Source organism: Neofelis nebulosa, chromosome 5, assembly GCF_028018385.1.
Source record: "Neofelis nebulosa isolate mNeoNeb1 chromosome 5, mNeoNeb1.pri, whole genome shotgun sequence".
Lineage (NCBI taxonomy): Eukaryota > Metazoa > Chordata > Mammalia > Carnivora > Felidae > Neofelis > Neofelis nebulosa.
In genome coordinates this window covers 65057000-65078722 of record NC_080786.1, presented here as the reverse complement: position 1 = coordinate 65078722, position 21723 = coordinate 65057000, and the positions used below count along the sequence as shown (strand labels likewise).

Here is a 21723-nt window from a genome sequence, read left to right as displayed (position 1 = left end):
TGGAGGCAGGGAGACCAGGAGAGGCTACTGTCACAACAGCTGAGAGATTATGAAAGCTCAAAAGCAGGAGACAAAGAACACAACTTTTATTCTAAGACACCTTGAAAGTCGCTGTAGTATCACCTAACCGACTGGCCTGTCTGAAAGGCAAAATGTTCTTATGTATAAAACGAGACAGGTGTATCAGCTCAGTGGCTTTTCAATGTATGTGTGTTCGGAGCACAGGGTGGCCAGGGGAGACGTTCTGAGGGCCGCCACCAGAAGGATGAGCAGGTATCCCTGAGGCCTCTCCGCGCCCCTCCCCCGCCACCACCCCGACTGCCCACTGTTGCTAAAAGTGGAGGCTCCACGTAAGACTAAAGAAATGGCTCTACAATAACCTTTGGAAACGGTGGAAGCCACGGAAGGTCTAAATCAGACCGAAGTCCCATCTCAATCTGAAATTCCAGGACTTGACTTTTTTGGCCCCTTTATAAGGCAAAAGGAGCTGTACTCGGAGCTTTTCAAGGAAGCAATTCAAAGCAGCAGGCGGTGGACGCAACAGGCCGACACTAAGCATCAGACGGGATCCTGGCAGCGCGGGTGCGGACGCGGACACCATGCGGCGGGATTTGCTCCTCCGCGGCCCCTCACGGCCCCTCTCTCCAGTTCCTACCAAGCTGAAAGAGCTGTTGCCACCAAGGCACAAACTACAGCTTGCCTCTGCTTCGTCTGCAGGCCAGGCCTGGGAGCTCGCATGCCCACCGGCCTGTGCAAGAGCGCGGCAAGGGCAGGCTGCAGGCTGCGGCCCGGTCAGGCCTTCTGAAGCCTCCCCTCAGATGTCTGCGGCTCCCTGGGTCTCACCCCAGAAGTTAGCTCCCGCTGATAAGAAACCCTTCCTATGGCCAAACAAATCACCACTCCTGTTTTTCTTCCTCCTCCTCCCTTCCTATAAAAAAGGGTGTCTTTTAAGTATATCTAGAAGGAAACCCGAACAGCTAGGCGCTTTCCCCTCTTAATTTGTTCCTTATCCCGCTGGTGATTCATGCCTTCGGCCGCTCCTCCCTCAGCACACTGAGGCGGCTCTGTTCTGCTCGGTTGTGGGAGGCCACGTCAGCAGGAAACAGCACCGGCTGCCAGGTCACATTCAAGACTGTCTGGAGCAAGTCAGCGTGCAGCACCCGCAGGACAGAGGCTGCTCTATGGTTTCTCCCGAGCGAAGGGAGCGCTCGACCTGGAAAGAAAGGCCGGCCTCCGAGCGCCACAACAACACAAGCTTGGGGGAGACTCCAAGCACGACGGGTTGCTTTCCCCCATTTCTAAATGTTCCCCAAATATTTCCAATTATAGTGTTTGGTTTCCCTTCTCCTTCTTTTCTTAGAGGGCTTACTGTACTGCCTCCAGATTCATATTTGGAAAAGGCTGCCACCAGCCAAATCAAACTTCGTCGTGGCTTTCTGGCTCATGAGTCTGACAGAGGAAAACTCTGCAACCAATCTCAGCAGCCCCGACATGCATTGAATCAGGACGGAAAACCTGACCTAAGGGGCTGATACACAAAGGGGTCACTGCGGGTCTTTTCTCTTCTAAAAATGCACAGTAAAAACAATAAACAAATAAGGCGTGCCAGATGTCATCGTGGTATCTCACAGGACAGATTTATGACAACTAGCAGAGAGACCTGCACAAAGAGACCCAAGGAATAGAGGACAATACAGTGGTCCCCCTTATCCAAGGTTTTGCACGGCAGCCTTCGTTACCCACCAAGCAGACGACCCTCCTTCTGACCCATCCTGAGAAGGTCAACGGCAGCCTATTGCCAGGCCACAGGGTCTGTGCCATTCACGCCATTTCATCTCATCGTGTGGGTATTTTATCACCTCACATCATCACAAGAAGGAGGAGTACAGAACAAGATATATTGAGATATCATACAACTTTCGGTTTGATATTTTGCACAACTTTTGTACAGCATATTGTTATAATTATTCTAATTTATTATTAGTCATTGTCATTAATCTCTTACTGTGCCCAATCCATAAATTCAACTTTATCATAGGAATGCAGGCATAGGAAAAAACATAGTACGTACAGGGTTTGGTATGATCTGCAGTTCAGGCATCCACTGGGAATCTTAAAATATATCCCAGTGGAGAGGGGTGGGGGTGGGGGGGTACTACTGTACCATATTTTAAGTAGTCAGTCTAGTAAAATCAATCCTGCTCAGGTAAACCAACATGATTAAGGTTAACATGCTAAAATAGCACGGTTCCTATGCGCCTAGGGTACCAAAAGTTTCTTGATCTGTTGCAAATTAGAACAGGGATTCTGTAAAAAGAACAAATGTGGTCCCCCCCCTCCAGAAACGTCCTCAGTTGAGGGCTTTCCCCTCTACTCTTGGAAGGTCTTCTTAAGCGGACAGCCCAAAAGTCAAATCTTTCTCCTCAAAAACACTATGTGTGCTGAAGAAAACATCCCTTCCCATGGAGAACAGTAACAGAAGAAACAAGGACAGAAAGAAAGTGAAGACAGAGTGGTTCAGGACATGGAGAAGGGGGTGTTAAGGAGAGAAGCAGCACAGGATGGAGGGCAGAGAGTGATACACACGAACACTGCAAGGACGTGGCAAAGGCAGTCTGCTCCCATCAGCTCTGGAAGGCACTGAGTTACCACGCAGAGAGGTGTTAAGTGCCCTAAGCACACATGCGCACACACAAACCCTAATGCAAAAGGGACTATGTAGCTTCCAACAGGAGTCTATAGGAATAGAAGCATTAGGAACAACCCAGAGACAGAAGAAAACCACACAGAGCCAGGACACTACATGTGGCTACAGCACTAACTTTTCCATGAGGAACTGGAGACTAAAAATCAAATGTTCTAGGTAGAGATTTAGTGACATAAAAAGTACTCTCTTAATCTTTAGCCATTCATAAAATGAACAACAGTACATCTAAGCTGAGCATCACCTCATCAAACCTGGTCTTCACAGAGGAACAGAGTATCTTAAGTGGATCTCACCAGTACCTCCTTATGGGAGAGAAACTGAGTTTAACTGGCTACCACAGGTTTTACATGTAACACTTTCACCAAAGAAAAATACTCAGATTCCCTGATAAACTACAGCAAAGCTTTAAACTCCTCTCAAAAATAAAAACTACCAAACCTCATATACTGCTTATATACCTGGAATAAATTTAAATTAGATCTTATGCAAGGAAGGTATTTAGAGGGAGATGGTCCAGATTCAAAGGTAACATGGTTAACATTCACGGTAGGCCAAAAAACACAAACCAACAAAAAAGGTGGGGGGCAGGGACAAGTCGCCAGGACTAAATGTTTTCCACATAAATGTTAGAAGCACATAAGAACCAGACTATATCATTTTTAATAGGATAATGCTGTAAAAACCAGCACACGGATGAACCACAGAGGAGCTCTGAAAATCTTACCAAAAACCTAAAGTGAAACCCAAAGTGAAAATCTTACCAAAAGTTTTAGACAAAACAGAACCCACCCAAGTGGTAACAATGGCAAACATGTACACACATACAGTGTGTGTGTGTGTGTGTTCGTGTTCAAACACATATAGGCATTAAAAAAAAAAAATGAGCCTTCTGGCATAATGAGACAGACATTTGGTGAGAAGCTAAAACTAACAAAGAGCATCGCAAGATTATGGTTTGTAGATAAATGCTCGAGGACAGATCTAGAAGGAATAGTGTTTAAACAAATTGGTCACATTCCTATAACTGAAAAGTAAATAGAATAGTAAGTTTCTCCAATTTTTACACACACAAGCATATATGAAATGATTATGCAACACAGAATTAGGAAAACCCCGTATCAATTTGTGATTTTTAAAGACCTGATTGGGGTGGGGCGCCTGGGTGGCTCAGTAGGTTGAGCGTCCGACTTCGGCTCGGTCACGATCTCCCAGCTTGTGAGTTCAAGCCCCGCGTCAGGCTCTGTGCGGACAGCTCAGAGCCTGGACCCTGCTTCGGCTTCTGTGTTCTCCCTCTCTCTCTGCCCCTAACCCACTCTTATTCTGTCTCTCTCTCAAAAATAAATAAACATTAAAAAATAATAATAATAAAGACCTGATTAAATCTGGAAGAGAAATTAAAAACTAAATTAGTGTATTTCATTGGTTCCAAGTAACTTCTCTTTCCTCATTTTAACATCTGAAAAAGGAAAGCATTTTACATTAATGGCAAGTCATTATTCAAGGATGGTTGTCTCCTGTTTTGTGGAGATACATAAAATAATGACATATTCTCAAAATCAATGGCATTCTAGATTGAGTAATATGACTACAAATAATCCTAAGAAACCAAAGCAAAAAGGACAAGCATGGGTGGTGTCCTATAGATGAGAGACCAGCGGCAAGGCAATGCCATCAGGTTCACGGACAAGAGGCAGGCACAGGATGGGAGCCAAGACAGACCCTTTACGGTAGCTGTGGTACGCCTAAGATGAGAAAGCATCGCTTTTTGTGCCCTTAGGAATTCCGCCACTCACAAATAATTCAATACCTTAAATAGCAGATGACATACAAATAAAACCCACCCAGCGCTCTAACAAATGCAATGTAAACTAATGAGAACTCAATCTTTCGAAATATACTAGGTAGTGGGGGTGGTTCAGTTGGTTAAGCCTCTGACTTCGGCTCAGGTCATGATCTCACAGTTAGTGAGTTTGAGCTCTGCATCAGGCTCCATGCTGACAGCTCCGAGCCTGGAGCCTGCTTCGGACCGTGTGTCTCCCTCTCTCTCTGCCCCTCCGCTGCTCAAACTGCCTCTCTCTGGCTTTCAAAAATAAACATTAAAAAAAAATTTTTTTTTAAACATATACTGTACCAGTTACACCATAATCTCTGGAGGCAGCGACTAGAGCATGACTTGTTTTAAATCCCAGGTGAGGGGCACCTGGGTGGCTCAGTCGGTTAAGCGTCCGACTTCGGCTGGGGTCATGATCTCGCGGTCCGTGGGTTCGAGCCCCGTGTCAGGCTCTGTGCTGACAGCTCAGAGCCTGGAGCCTGTTTCAGATTCTGTGTCTCCCTCTTTCTCTGACCCTCCCCTGTTCATGCTCTCTCTCTGTCTCAAAAATAAATGTTAAAAAAAATAAATTAATCAAAAAAATAAAAATAAAAAAATAAAAGCTTTTAAATCCCGGGTGATTCCATTGTGAAGGAACGATCACACCAGCGATGTCCATGTATGTCTACCATATGCCAGATGCTTCCCATTTTAATTTTTTTTTTTTAGTAAGTTTATTTACTTATTTTGAGAGAGAGAGAGAGTGTGTGTGTGTGTGAGAGTGAGCCAGGGTCGAGAAAGAGGGAGATGGAGAAACTTAAGCAGGCTCCTAGCTGCCAGTGCAGAGTCTGTCACGGGGCTTGAACTCACAAAACCACGAGATCATGACCTGAACTGAAACCAAGACTCGCACACTCACCCAGCGGTGCCACCCAGGTGCCTCAATGCTTTACATGTTAAAATGTGCCAATTACCAACTGAGAAGCTACTAAAAACTGGTGCCAGGTACCACGACAGTAACAGAACTTTGCTGTTTTCTGCGGTTTTGTTTTTTGTTTTGTTTTGACTTTTTTCTTTCTTCTTTATTAATGGAGTGTCCCAGATGTCCCTATCATCTTGTTCAGAGGACTACAGAACCTAGAAAAGCTGTTGCTGCTATTGATGCGTAACATACTGCTACTGATCTTTTTATGAAAATACAAACATATGCATACACACACATATTATATATATGCATTTTTGGAAACTTTAGCTGTGCTGTCAACTTTGGGAAAAGTATCTCAGTTGTACAGTGTTGGGTTGGCAAACTACAGAAATTAACAGCCATACTGGTCTAGAAATATTAAACAATTTTTTCCATTTGTACAGGGGTAATGCACTGTATTATATACGTAAAGTCTTATCTACATTGGTTTGATTATAGAAATTAATAAAACATTCTCTAAACTTAAAAAATACGTGGCAATTATTAAAACAAGAAAAAAATTATCCTGGGTAATTTTCTTTCCCTTTTTTTTGTTCCTAGTCAAGATTAACTTAACGCTAATAAAATTTCAGAGAAATTCTTGTAGTACCTAAAGAGTCTCAAATGATAATTTAACATCTCACTTGCAAAGAGAAAATCCTAGATAATTAAGCTCTTGAAATCTGCCCACACTCGAACCTATTTAAGAGCTTAGTCTTTTCATGAAAATTAGGAACATATAAGTGGCAGAGAATTCTAGAGGAATTAAAGTGAGAGAGGAATGAACACTGAACAGTAAGAAGAATTTTAGACACGATCTGGTCCAATCCTCTTATTCTCAGGTGAGGAAAGCGAGGTTCCGATCACTGGAACTAGAGTGAATGGGAACGGAGTTAAATTTGTATCAGGGGGACTCTTCCTCTAATCAGAGCCACAAGGTTTTGTCAGGTTTCTTCATTTAAGAGGGAGGAGGAAAAGTAACAATATAATCAGCTGATTTTTACCTTAGGAGTTCAAGTCTAGTGACCTTGGATGTGAACCTAAGTCAACAACAACAAAAAGCTGCACAACACAGAGGGTCTGTGAAAGGTGCACAGTTAAGATTTGTATCGACAAAGGGAAACAAGCTTGACATAAATTTAAAGAGGTCAGGTTGGCAAGGCTATTCCACCCTTCCTGTTGAGCCATTCCCTACATCTCCTAAATACATTACCCAGAGCCACTTTTCAGCACTCTGGCTCAAATTTGAAAGAATCTCATTTTCTCCAGAGTCTGTTCTGTGGTTAATTACTTGCCTTCTGACCACCCCGGGGTAAAGCCAAGAAACAGGTAGAATGCACCTGTTGTTCTTGAGTTCCATCTGAGATGGAGGCTGGCATTCTATTCACCTCGGAGGAATGTTAATTGCTGATACCAGCATGACAGGTGCAATGAGGAGTAGAAAAATGATCAATGAATTCAAGTCACAGAACAGCAGCAGAACTCATCTAGAGATCATGAGAAAAGCTCTTCAAGAGCTGTTAACTTTAATTACTAATAATCGGTCTGGAATTCAGTTTGACCCTTGAAACAGATTTTTAAAACAAGGCACAAAGTTCTGAGTTCCTACAATGATGCCCTGTCCACCAGAGGGGGAAAAAAAAAAAGAATATGTATAATCCTGTTTTCCACGTTACTATGGAGTCATTCACCAACCCCAAATGCCTCCCATGGCTTGTTTCTCCTCTCTTCTCCAGGCACCGTTCCTGGACCATTACTGGTGTGCAACCCTATCTATTTTGAATTCTGAGTCACTTCCTTTCCCCCCCAGTTTTATGCTTTAAAACCTGCCTATTTCGTTAGAAGATACACGCTGAAGCCAACTTCCATATGGGTCTACCTATGTTTACCCTACCCCTTTTGGCTTTTTCTTTTACTATGTACAACACAGCTAACTGGCGAAAGAAATGTACTTGCTTATTACCTGTTGATCTGTTCAGAATAGTTTCCTAACTCAGTGATCCCCACACGCACGTAATGCTATTCATTAAACTTTAAAATATTCCTAGGATATCTTTGGCAATCATAGTCTCATTATGTGGGAATGGAGGCACAAAGAAAGAGGAATTCCTGATAAAATGGCAATGGAGTTAGAAGAGGTAAACTGAAAGACGGTTTACAAACACATCCTTTGAAAACAGAGTCCCTGATCCAAATGTCAGGTCTTTAAAATTCCAGGAGACAAAGGGGAAAAAATTTCAGACCAAGAAAAAAATTTTACCTTTGAGCTTATGATTGAAGAGTTTAAGCCGATTCTTTCTCATTTTTCTGCATTCACGTGGATTTTTTTTTGCCCCTTTTGTCCATTTTTTGACCAAACTGAATCCCAAGAGTTCTCTCTTTCAAGTGCGCTACCCTTACAGTTTTCCTTACAAGTGCCCTTCACCTACCTCACCTCAGTTGTTCTCAAAGCCCGGTCCCAGAACCGAAAACATCAGGATCACCTGGGAACTCCTCAGAAATGCAAATCATCAGCACACCCTACCCCCAACCCGAACCCGAACCCCTGGGGCTGGTACCAGCAATGTGTGTTTTAACAACCCTCCCTGTTAAAGTTATTGGTAATGACCTGCACCTGACACCAGATACAATCCCTTGGATTCACGGACGCTGTGGGACGACCGGAGTCAAATACCAAGGTGTTTCCTTCCTGGACACTTCCCCCATTCGAGGTAGTAGGTACAATCTAGAACGAAGGACACAAAGAGGGAAGCAACAGTGCTTCCCCAATTCTTTCATAAAGTCAAGCAGAAACGGTAAAAGCAGCTTCTGCAAGCACCAAGTGGTCAGATGGTTCTTTTCTCACTTTTTCCAACCTCATCCACCCTAAGCAATCTTAGCTGTTCTGAGCAATTCTGAATTTTAGTGTACAACAGGTGAACAAATATTGTGTTTACATCTAAAGAGAGAGAAAACAAATCTGTACCCTGCGGAGATCAAATTTCTCTTTGATGGCCCTTGTTTGAGGCCAATTTTAGTTAACAGGATTAATAAACACAACCTCCGTGTAGTTTCCTTAGTAAGTATCCGAATACAAAATAAAAGATCTTTAAGCACTTTGAAAAACTGCAAAACTTCCTCAAGAACACTAACCTGAATGAAATGGACAGACAAGGGTCGCAGTATGTGCAGTGTAATGTTCTAGGGGAAACATGGCCTAGGAGTTTAAGCTAGCCTGAGGATTCGGTTAAGCAGCGATTCTCAATCTCCACTGCGATTAGCATCAACTGTGAAACTTTTCAAAACGACTAATGCCCAGGCCTTACCCATCTACAATCTGACAATTTCCTAAAATTAACCCAAAGATCGACCGCATTTATTTTGTTACATTGTTTTTTTAAGTTCCCTGGGTCCTATGATGAGCAAAATTTACAAATCACCACATTAATACAACCAGCTTTAAAATTCTGGGGGGAAATAAAGAAATAAATATTAAAAACAATAATAAAATTCTGAGATGTCAGAGATGTTATTTATTTTAAGCACATGATGCAAGAACTAGGGCACTTAAAATGTGAATACTTGACTCACAGAATAAAAACTGTCTTGATCATTAACTAAGAGTGCCTGGGTTAAGCGTCAGACTCTTGCTTTTGGCTCAGGTCGTGATCTCACGGCTTCGTGAGTTTGAGCCCTGCATGGGGCTCTGTGCTGACTTTGCAGAGCCTGCTTGGGATTCTCTCTCTCCCTCTCTCTGCCCCCACCCCTGTTCACTCTCTCTCTCTCTCTCTCTCTCTCTCTCTCTCTCTCTCTCTCTCAAAATAAATAAACTTTAAGGGAAAAAAAAAAAGGAATAAATTAACCAAGTTAACTCAGATCTTAATTTCTAATTTATGGGATAACATACCGTGCTTCGGCTGTATTCTATACTTTATTAATATTTTATAACTATTTCATGCTTATACTCCAAGACAACTTAAGTATAGAGATTGATTACACTACTTGCAAAGACCTCACTGCTTCTCTGTTGGTACAGTAGGCACAGAAAATCAACGCTGCTGGATGTAGCATGAGACCCATTGAACCGATGTTGCAAGATCCAATCCTCAAGAACCAAAATAATCCAACCCTGGAACCTGTTAAAGACTGGGCACGTCAAGAAAAGGACAAGCAAACCAGAGTTTAACAGGACATTTACATGAGGTGCGTGTATATATTCACTTTAATGAGAACTGCAAAACAAGACATAAAATTCACGTGGCCAGTCCTCTCACAGAATAGCATTTTCACTCAAAAATACACTAATAGGGGCGCCTGTTGGTTGGCTCAGTCGGTTAGCATCCAACTTCGACTCAGGTCATGATCTCATGGTCCGTGAGTTCGAACCCCACATCCGGCTCTGTGCTGACAGCTCGGGCCTGGAGCCTGTTTTGGATTCTGCTTCTCCCTCTCTCTCTGCACCTCACCTCCCCCAGCTCGTGCACGTACGCACGCTCTCTCTCTCTCTCTCTCTGTCTCTCAAATATAAACATTAAAAAATTTTTTTTAAATACACTAAGAATAATGCTTATATTTTGATATTAAGTTTCTACTCCTATTCCTAAAGACTTTTTTTCCCTTGATGCTGTACCTCCATTTCTTGTCAGTTTAGAATAGAAATTACAATTCAGTAATGATGGGAAGCTCTTCAAATTAAGTCAAAATGTGGAAACTCCTATAGCCAGAAAGTTACCACAAAACTAGTGTTAATTCTGGCTCTACAATGCAACATATAAAGTTTCCATAAAGGTGCCACAGTTAAATCATGAAATGCTTCCACTTTAACTCAAGACACAGAAAGACTTGAAAAAAAAACTTTTCTCTCCAAGTTGCAAAAGGAGGGTCAGGGAGGGGAGAGGAGGTTACATTGAACCACATAAGAAATGTGGGTATATTCAAAGAACCCCAAACCAAACATCATAAAGGAAAGTCACTGATCTGGGCAATTCTGAGGCCAGCTTTCTCCACATTTGGATGGGCTCAGAAAGAAGCATTAAAACATCCTCCCCCCCACCTTTTACCCAGCAGTCTTCACATCCTCAAAAAACAGTGCGCAACATACCTTCCGAGTCACTGAAAAGTGTCCTCAGAGAAGCGACGGCCAAGTTGACAAGCAGAAAAAAGTTATTTACTTTTTTTTTTTAACTTTGCCTTCTCATCCTGTTTTGTTCATCCTGTTGCTTGTCCAATTGGGATGGAAGGAGTACAAAATATTCATTAAAGGAAAAAAGTTTTTCTCAAAGAGCAGATTCCATCTATCTTAGAGACATGTCCAATTCATCTAGTACCCACCACTCATTCCATCCCTTCACTGGGCTCGCACTGGTCAGCAAGTCATGACCACCTCCCTAAGCACCTGATTGCTGTTCCCACTTCACTTGCCACCACCAGCCCCCCTGCCCACACCAGGCTCTCCTGGCCTCCTTCCTGCCTGCTGTTCCCTGCTGCCCATCTCCCCACTTCCCTCCCTCTCCTCTTAGATCACAATGGCGGTAGGCAAAGAGAAAAATTACTCCATTTAATGCAGTGACCCGACTCATTTGCAACTAAAAGTGTACTCTATCTATTCCTGGGTGTGACACAGAGTTTGAGAGTTGACTCCTGCAGATAAATGCGGTAATTTTTAACCACACGAAGACATTTATAAAACATTAATGAGTAATCTACATGAAAATATTTGCTAATAACACAAAAAATAAAGTTGGTCTTTTACTATTAAAGAGCCTTAAAAATATTTTCCGAGATGTTCCCAGCCTCCTCCCCACAAAAGGAAACAAATTACCAGAAGAATGAATAATCATTCCTTCACCCTTTTTACAGATAAGTGGACCTAACCCATATACCTAATGGACTTTGTCAGAAGGGCTGGGTGTTTCTGAAAAGCACTCTTCCCTTCATTCATTATCTTAATTTGAAAAACTAAGAGCACATATAATTAAGTACAATAACAAACAAAAAGGAAAAAGAATCTCTGTGACTTAACTCAGAATTTTCCCATCACTTTGACATGGATTTTTAGCAGTTTATTAGTAAATGACATTCTTTATTCTGAATGCCTAGCAGGTGCTGGAAAGGCACTGGGATACACAGATCACCAGATCTGATCCCTGGTCTTGAGAACCCTACCCTTTGAAGAACCCTTTACAGTTTCTTTTGAAGACACTTCCGACATGACAGTTTCCGTTTCAAGTTGTAAGAGTAAAAACTACAGAAAGAAAAAAGCAAGACCCAAAAGACTACAAGCTGTGAAATAAAATGTGGCAGACAAGTGAGGTAATGGGACACCATTTGCTCTTCTGAATTATCGGACATCCAAAGAACTGCGACATTTAAGCAACTCCAAGCAGTGGTACCTTCAGAAATGGCATTTTAACCATTGTTTAACAAGTCTGAAAGGCAAAAGGGCACACAAGCTAAATTCCCATCGTAAAATTTTTGAATGTGTTATTTTGGAGCATGATGACAAGAATGTGAAGACATCTAAAAAATCCTAACCAGGGGCGCCTGGGTGGCCCAGTCAGTTAAGCGTCCGACTTCAACTCAGGCCATGATCTCACGGCTCCTGGGTTCAAGCCCCACATCGGGCTCTGTGCTGACAGTTCAGAGCCTGCAGCCTGCTTCGGATTCTGTGTCTCCCTCTTTCTCTGCCTTTCCCCTGCTTGTGTGCTGTGTACCCCCCCCCCCCGAAAATAAACATTAAAAAAATTTTAATAAAAAAATAGAAAGAAAGAAAGAAAGAAAGAAAGAAAGAAAGAAAGAAAGAAAGAAAGAAAGAAAGAAGGAAGGAAGGAAGGAAGGAAGGAAGGAAGGAAGGAAGGAAGGAAGGAAAGAAAGAAAGAAAGAAAGAAAGAAAGAAAGAAAGAAAGAAAGAAAGAAAGAATCCTAGCCAATCACACAAGTTCACATGGGTTTTCCTGGAATACTTTAAAATGGCAGGTAACAAAAATGAAGAGTTATTCAATGTCTGGCCATAATGGAAACTGGGGGCCTAACATGGTTCTTATTTACTGGAACCTTACAATGACCCAGAAGCTAAGTGCTTTCTATACAGTATGTCATTTGATCCTCAGGGTAACCCTTCAAGATGGATACTGTCATTCCTATTCCACAGATAGGAAAACAGAGGAATAGAGAAGTAACTGATTTTACGATCTACAAGATGCAAGGAATTTCTAAGCCAGGTAATCTCACTCCAAAGCCCATAAAGATCTACCCATATGCCTTACAGCCCTTCGGTACTGCCTAAAAGGAGGACACACGAAATAAAGATTAAAAGTAGCATGAAATTTGGGATGCCTGCCTGGCTCAGTGGTACAGCAACATAACTCTTGATCTCAGGGTCAGGGGTGCCAGACCCACGTTGGGTGTGGTGTCTACTTAGATAAATACATTTTATTTTATTTGAAAGTAGCCTGGGATTTAATTGAAACGTAAAAGGCAAGGCATACCCAGAGGAACTGCTTTACAGGCCTGTCTGAATATGGCTGCTCAGGCATGCTCTGAGAGTTAACTATTTATTACCCCCAAGAAAAGCAACAGCTGAGGCTTGAGCTACAGCAGAGCTTACTTTAAATGAGTGGAACAGTCTTCTCCACAACCTACGTCTGAACAATACATACATTCCCATAAACGTTTGTCAGAAACGTCTGATCTGTTGCCATCACCATCAACCCCACGAAAGCAAGGCTAGAGTAAGTAGGCAGTAAAATGAAGGCTAGACCTTCCACTGATTTCCAGGAGTCAGCTAATCAAGTCCCTGCACACAATTTATCACATCTCCTTAGAACAAAAAAAGATCAGCAAACCTGTGTATATTGCTAGATAATGGTGGTGGTGGTGGTGGTGGTGGTGATGAAGGCCCTTACAACGGATTATCTCACAACTGTATTGGATAGGTATTAGTATCATCCCCACTTTCAGAGAGAAAAACTGAGGCTAAGGGATTAAGCATTCGCTAGCAAACAACCAGGGATCACACTACATAGCCTTTCCTCTTAGAACATCCTCCTTATAACTGCTAACTAATCAAATCACAAAACTTTCCTTGGAGAAAAAAAGGCCAAAGAAAGTCCGACGATGGAACGTTAGGTGAAGTTTTTGTCTTAACTGTGTAAATGTAAGAACAGATGTAAACAATCGAGATAACTGGCAAGGGCAGAAGAAGGACAGAAAGAAGCAGATACACTGGGTACCTCCGTGGAGACGGACTTTACACCTCTTGGGAAGCGACACAGTTTGGCACTGATGCAACCGAGTCTCATGACATTACTCAATCCCGGCATGATGACAGCTGCATGGACGATCACAGACCTTCCTCCTACCCCTTCCATGACCTGGACTTTCTCCTCTAGGCCCATCAATACTTGCCAGCCCTTGCAGAGACAACCCCACTGGTCAACTTCCAGTTGCTCAGCAGCAAGCTATGGTCTGAAGGAGGCTTAGCAGGTCCCCTTATGGAATGCCCGTTCACAACATATGTCTGTGCACGTCTATGTATGACAGCAAAGCCAAATCATTACGTTCAAAGTAAAGCTCCCAAACATTTCAGAGATCGGGTATACTCCAAAATGCTAACAGTTATTTTTGACCAATATCACACACACACACACACACACACACACACACACACACACACACACACAGGCAAAACCGCTTTGTCTGGAAGCTGACATCTAAGAGCTATACGATGGACTGGCAAGCTGATGGAGCAAATCCAAGTTTTCCTGGAAACTCAGACCTTCCCAGCTTAGAACCTCACTGAAGGACTGTGAACCCTCCCTCACCGAATACAGTTTGGGATCAATCAGAAAGACACACAGGACACTGGGGCTAGTCTGGGCAATTCTAAAAGATTTTCAAGTGAGGCCTAACTCTTCACGTAACATTTCAGATAAGCGATCACTCACAAACCGCCCCCCGCCCCACGTTCCCCATGCCCCTATTGAGAAAGAAATGCGTTTTTAAGGCAGTTTCTCACACAGAAAAGTGGCTCTCAAAATCCTAGTCTTATAATAAGAAAAAAAAAATTTCCACTTATATAGAATACATTCTACAAATAAACACAGTCCAATAACAATTACGTGTTCAATGTAATGAAAGTTTGCAAAGATTCAGAAGAAAGTAAGGCACTCACATAAAATTAATTTCACTCTCAAACCACGCAAATATTTTTGATGAAAAACTTGTTTGCAGATGTAAGCCAAGGCAAGGGTTCAATCAACCTCAGAAGACCGACTTCACTTGTCACAGGTCTTCTCCCTTGGTTCTAAGCCAGTAAAACAAGAATTTCTCATTTATATGCAGAGTCTGCTTTAAAGGAGTAGACCATATAGACGCTTTGCTTGTGAAATTATAGTCTGCCTCAACTTGTAAACCCCAGCTGACACCACTCATGTCGTTTCTCGATACACAAAGCAAGAGACAGCGAGAGTTCCCTTGGACCTGTCATAAAATTCCTAACAAGAATGACAGGTCAGTGTTTTAATGTGCCAAACAAGTCTAATAAATGCACTTAAGGCACCAAATGAGGGAATTAAAAAAAAAAAAAAAAGTAACATTAAAGTCCCTGTGGCGGTCCGGGTGCTGAATCATACAAGGATGGGAGGGGGGTGGGAGACAATCGAGGAGATTCAGAAATGTGGAACCGCTCTCAATGGTGTCATTCATGGAGCCCCCGAGCAGAGCGTGGTGTTCATCAATGAGACAGTTCCCACACTCAGTGGAGCAGGAGGAGAATGAGACACAGAACTGAAGAAGGCTTGCAGAGAATAAGTAGGGGAGGGAACGTTCCATACTCTGATGGCAGCCAAGTTACAGCCATGTCGGAGCAGGGGTCTCCTGTTCACCTCCTACCACACGTTCTGCTGTCGTTTCACAGTCTCAACTCCCTGGACACAAGTGAGCGGAGTAAACCGCATGTGTAAAAGGCATCTAAGTTATTTTGGGCAGAAAACATTAACAATTGGGTTATCTCTAAATAGTATTCTTTATTAAATTAATAGTGCTTCCCAAGCATTTTACTTTAATCTGTCTTTTCTCCTATCACCATGACATCCACCTGTTTTCTTCAGGCTCCCGATTTGTATATAAGTCTTAAAACACAAATAAAAACTGAAGTTGTAATATATTGTATGAAAGTACTTGAGATTCTAAACATGTTTCTCTAAAGGAAACTGATTAGCTTCAATGATCCAACATTTTTGAAAAGTGGACATCCTTCTACAGAGACATTAGAGACCACAAAAAGTATTGAACTAAACATTTTTAAGCTCCCAGCACAATAATAACATTTTAAAATATCATCACACCTAATGGGATGCCAGAGCCAGTCAAGGATCTAGTTAATAATTACTAAGAGGCTGCTGGGGCGCCTGGGTGACTCAGTCGGTTGAGCATCCTGCTTCGGCTAAGGTCATGATCTCACAGTTTGAGTTCGAGCCCCTTGTCTGGCGTTCTGCTCTCAGTGCAGAGCCTACTTCAGATCTTCTGTCTCCCCCTCTCTTTGCCCTTACCCTACTCATGTGCTCGCTCTCTCTCTCTCTCACATACAAATAATAAAAGCATTTTTAAAAAGTCCCTTAAAAGAGGCTGTGCGGCTGGCAGGTAGGGTGAGGACACTGGGTCACGACTGAGTTCACAGTCTAATTCAAGAGCTAAAGAAAGGTACCCACAGATCATCTGGCTGTTCCAGGCAATGCCACCTCTATCTGCTCCTCCAGGAATGCAGAGGTCATAATGGAATGGAGTGGTCCAGGAGGGCTCCTGGAGGAGACAGACCCAGAGCCCTAAAGGAAGTAGAGTATTTGTTTTGGCTGCAGGATTTTACAGAGAACAGAGAAACGGCCCAGATAAAAAGATGGCATGTGTGGACAGGAAGGAAGGCTGCGATGCCAGCACCTCAGCCCAGACATGGATATGAAAATAATAGGAGAGACCCGCAGCTGCCCTCTATTAATTCCTGAATTTAAGCAAAGGCAAGACTTCATATTGATTGCTTTTCCCCCTGACAATTGGCTCTTTATACTTTCATCTGGCCTAAGAAAGAAAAATCTTTTGTCTAGGGTGCCATAGGTACATTGCTGCCTCCAAGTGAGAATAAACTATGACCTTTTGTGGCCCCTTCAAGACCTATGATTCATGCTCCATGGAAAATATTGAGAAATATTCCATTAGAAATGAATTTGCTTTCACAGCAAATTGTACGTTTCCTGTGTTTTTCTTCCTTCATTATCACCAAGGACATTCTCATGAAAACAAAGTCTTGTTTTCCCCCCGAGTAACCATATTCTTTATATTGATTTGCTTTGACTCGGCAAACTGCCTTTTCGTGGCATCACAATGAGCTTCTGGTGTCTTTCTAGTGATGTCATAAATGTCCTATAGAGAAAATCAGTAGGCTAACAAACTCAAGTAAAGAAGGTTGACGTCATATGGTGTAATTTCAGAGTTTCCAGGAAAGCCTCACAACCAACCGCGCTCCCTACCCCTAATCCCCTCCACTCCCAACAGCAATCCCTAACCCGCTGAAATAGTAGTGTTGAAATAGCAAAGTTACTAAGCTGCCAGTTTCAACCGTGGTATAAGCAATAGTTATGACTTCAAACTTTCCAGAAAGGCCACAACCAACACCCTCTCAAACACCCCCAAAAAACCACCTCCCCACCTGCCGGCTGCTGTTGAAAGACCACAACTAGAACTTTATTCTCTTCATTTCAATCTCTAGCAAAATGCAAACACTTCTTTCAGAAGCCCCCCATTACAATAAAATTCCTTTTCAGATCTTTTCCTACTAGGTCTTTAAAAGGTAACCAAGAGAAGCTGCCTCCCGCATTACTGGTCCTCTCCCCTAATACCCCCTCCTCTTACAGCAGCTGGAACTGGAAGCCCCACCTGGCTCAGCCCAACCCAACTCTGGGCCCAGTCCTAACTTTGGGCAGAAACAATTTCAGGAATTCTAAATCAGTACTCCTGTGTCACACTCTCTGCTCTTAGTTCCGTTAGCAGGACGTCTGTCTTCTTCCATAGACCCAGTCTCTACCACATGCTTTTGCTCTGCAAACCACCTGTACTTCATCCTGGCCATCTGAGTACTCATCCTGGTATCCTACCCAGAATCCTGTTATTTTAGAACAGAAACCTACCTTGCTCTTGTCACATGCCCAAAGGGAACGGAGTCCTACTACTGCGGTTCCCTGATGTAAAGCCACAGAGCAAAGCAATAAGGAGCTCATGCTCTCCAATTAGACATACAAGGGGTGAAAACTCAACTCTGCCTCTTTTGAATCTTGTGTATTTAAATTAACCTGCATGAGCCTCAGCCTTATGTATACTATCATATCCATTAAATGAGAGAATACAAAGCCTAGCCTGAGAACTAAATAAGTATTAGCAACAACAGGGATGTAGATTGCAGTGAAAGGATAAAAATGTTACAATTTGTGTTGGAATTTACAAATATAGTGCTCATTCCCACATTCTGTGTTGATATGCTCTACCCACGTGGAGTGAAGCATTCACTCACACTGGAACTCGACAGAAGGCTTATTTGTGGGGGACGCTCAGGGACCGTCTATTATACAACAGTGACAGTCCCTGGGTCTAGACTCCAGGTTCCTGTCAGCTCCTGGTTCCTTTCAGCTCCTGCAGTTCATCCTGCTGCCCCAGGGCTTCCCAAGCCCTACCCAACCACTTGGTTCCCTCTCCTGGTCTCTCACATCCTGTGTCATTTCAATTAATTGGGCCAGGTACCACCATGCCCCACAAGTAGATAACCATAGTAGCTGGGGGTTCAGAAGAGAGCAAAGGATAGGAAGGCTGGGGAAGCCAAAGATAAATGGCTCCAAAACTCTGCTTTAGTCAAAGGCATTTCTGAAATCACTGGAAGAGGTGTTAATGTCACTTATCTCCAAGTATCATCATGAATAAATACAATGCTCCAATTGTGAACAGAGTGATATACTTGCAACGTTCCCGGCAGAGTATACCAGTTACTGACATGAACTAAAAAAAAAAAAAAGTGGGGGAGATGCTAACTAGATGAGCACGCACGCGCGCCAGCGCGCGCGCGCGCACACACACACACACACACACACACAGGCATGCATGCATGCATGCATGCACAGACTTTAGACACAGAACAATAAAAGCAGGTGGCACAAAAGAGTGGATTTCATATATGTTGATCTACTCAGCAATTTGCTTTTTATAGATTATATTGCACACACTCGAGTTGTAGAGGAACACAGTCTACCTGCCAATTAATTCATGGGGCTCCAATGTGACCATGACCAGAAGCTCAAATGCTTTCTTACTGAACTGAAAATACTGGGTTCGTTCTATGTAGGTGAAATGACTTTTTACCGAATTTTTCTAGAGTGATTTTTTTTAAAGACAGTGGATCTTGAGGTTTTATTTGTTGACAGTATCTGTTTATTACAGAATTATAAGTACATAGAAGATTCTGTATCTCATACTATTTTAATGTATTTATTTCCTTTCTTCTTTTACCTGAAGTTTCTTTGTATGGTTCATCACCAAAGCCTAGATTCAGTTTTTAAATGCTTTAGAACACCAAAGATCAATTTCAGGAACATAATGGTCAGAGAAATGCAATCGGTAAAAATCATTAATAGAATGGTTAAGTCATTTCAGATTAACTGCAATTAAAATTCATTAGGCTTGAATCTTTGAAAATACACTCATTTCTCCAAAAGTAGAAGGTTTTTTTTCCCTAAATTTTGTTCTCATAGGTACAAAACCAAGTAGCAAAACCACAAAGCAGCATGCTCTGCTATTAAACAAAGCAATAGAAAAACCACCCTTTTTCCATGCAGCTCATTATGGGAAACTAAAACTAAAGGGCATTTCCCTTCATTCATTTATATACTGGTGAACAAGTCCAGAAATTAAAAATAAGGCCTCTGGTCAGATTCTAGTCCAGCCAATAACCTAGTATTGAATTTGCCATTACAGGCAAATCCCTACAATCCCAATCACTGCCAAGAAGAGCTGTCACAAACAGTGTCCTCCCACACGGTAGAGTTTACAGGCAAACTACAGATCTGGATTGAGCTTCCCACACGGAACTCTACCTAAGTCACCTCTTTCCAAAGTGAACTATAGAGAGGAGGCATTGTCTTACACAACTAGAAATTAAATGAAATGCCCTAGGAGCTGTACTGAAAGAACTACACCCAAGGAGTGTCACCCTACACCTGGAACTTACTTAGATGACAAGATTCTGGACTCGGGGTTGATGCTGTAACAGAGAACTTGCAAGGGAGTATTTTGCATATGGAGGAACATAATTTACTAGGGGCAGAGGGAAGACCGGGGCGAGCAGCTCTTAAAGAGCCTCCAATGATTCCCTCCTGCCAGTGCTCCCACCCTGTGCAATTCCCTTTCTCGAGTGGGCGGGACCTAGTACTGCCCTCTTGCCCTCTAGTTGCTGCTCTGATGAAGCCAGCTGCCACGTGCAGAAGCCACTTAGCGAGGAACTGAGTGAAGCCTCCTGCCAATAGCCCACAAAAACCTAGATCTTGCCAACAACCACTCAAGCCAGCCTGGAAACAGACTGACCCTTAGCCATGCCTCCCAATGACTGTGGCTCTAGCCCCCACCTGTATTTCAGCATCTTGAGAGGCCTGGGGCCATGGGACACAGTGAAGCTGTGCCTAAATCCCTGACCCACAAAAACTATGAGATGATCAACGTTGTTGTCTTATGCCACTAAATTTTAGAGTCCTCTGTTAATCAGTAGCAAATAACAGACACTTCATACAGACTTTACCTCTAAAAACATCATCTGGTTAGCATCACAATATATATTTGAAATTTTTATCTACTTCGAACAAGTTCGTGTTCTCAGCTGAGAATTTAAAGTCTTTCAAAATCTCAACATTTTCCAAATTCCATAATATATTAACATACTGCAAGCTTTCCCAAGTTAAATCAATTCACGTAAAAGCCGACAGAACACCAGAGGCATTCTGATTTTGTCCCTTACACATCACAGGCCTGCGTCAGCAGTAAGGAGACCCTATTTTACAGAAGGATAAAAAAGTTTTTAAAAAATCCAAGATAAATTTTACTTCTGGAAAAGAACATGCAGACACAAAGAAAAACTTTACTTCCTTAAAACAATAAATAAAGGAGAAACCCCTCTGATTACAAGGCTTACAGAAACTTCCTTACCTTGAATGCACTGAAGCGTTCCATCCTCCGCTCTTATTGTAAAAGTCTCACCTGGATTAACTTGAACGAGAATGACCTGCCAAAATAACACATTAATTTCAATTTAATACTAGAGCATCTGGGGTTTCTCTTCAACGGTTTTATTACTTGAATTTATGTACTAGACAGGAAGTATGTGGCACGGAATCCTGTATAAACACAAAACTTAGGATACGTCTTAGACCTGGTTCAAATTTAAGGGGGAGAAGTACGTGCATTTGAATTTAGCTAAGTGAATTCTCCCGTGTTGTTTATGATGTTATGTACCCTAAAAACTCAATTTTTTTTCTTTCACACAATTCCTTCTTTTCTTTCACTAATTTAGAAACAACAGATAAAGAAGAAAAAAGACCAGAAACTATACTTATAAAGGAAAATGGCACAGAGAAATATAGTTCTGGCCTAAACACTATTGTATACTGTTCCCAAGTGTCCATTACTGACCTGGGTTATAGGATTCTACTGTGTAAACAAAGAAAGCAATTTATAAGAAAAATGTTTGGAAGATCTAGAAATAATGATACACACTATAAAATAAATGAATAATATCACAAATCAGCCTCAAACTCTCAAATCTTTAAGTCTATTATCTAAATGTCAGTGAACATAAATATTTAATATTAGCAGACAACCTCCAAGACTAGACCAAGCACAGCAATGGCAAAGTATGTTCTTTCAAGAGCCTTACAGTTTTAGCTCTAATCTAGTTCCTTTAGGTAACAAAAGAAAAAAAAATCACTAATTTATATCTAAATACAAATTAAAAGATGTAATCCAAGCTTAAAACCTGTACTTGAAAATCATCATGTGCAAGGTTAACACTATTAAAATAATTACTGTACATTTCTGGAAACTGAAAGGATGTCAAGGTCATATTCATCTTCTAGCTCTCGGGGCAAGCCTTGTCCCTCCCTGCATTGAAACCATCAAGCATACCGTTCCCTCTGCCTGTAATAATCTTCCTGTCATCCTTCACTGCCTACCACCCACCTT

The 21723-nt window shown here is 42.2% G+C and overlaps 1 protein-coding gene across 8 annotated transcripts in view; it reads right to left on the bottom strand.

The window, feature by feature from the left end:
* FNDC3B (fibronectin type III domain containing 3B) overlaps positions 1-21723 on the bottom strand; it is a 409427-nt gene that overhangs the window by 238737 nt on the left and 148967 nt on the right. For 4 of the 8 annotated variants that reach the window (XM_058730500.1, XM_058730496.1, XM_058730497.1 and 1 more), the window contains exon 3: positions 20692-20767. The exons of the other annotated variants lie outside the window; for them this stretch is intronic. In XM_058730500.1, coding sequence (XP_058586483.1) covers positions 20692-20767 — 76 coding nt within the window. The remainder of the gene's footprint in view (positions 1-20691; positions 20768-21723) is intronic. 8 annotated transcript variants of the gene reach the window in all.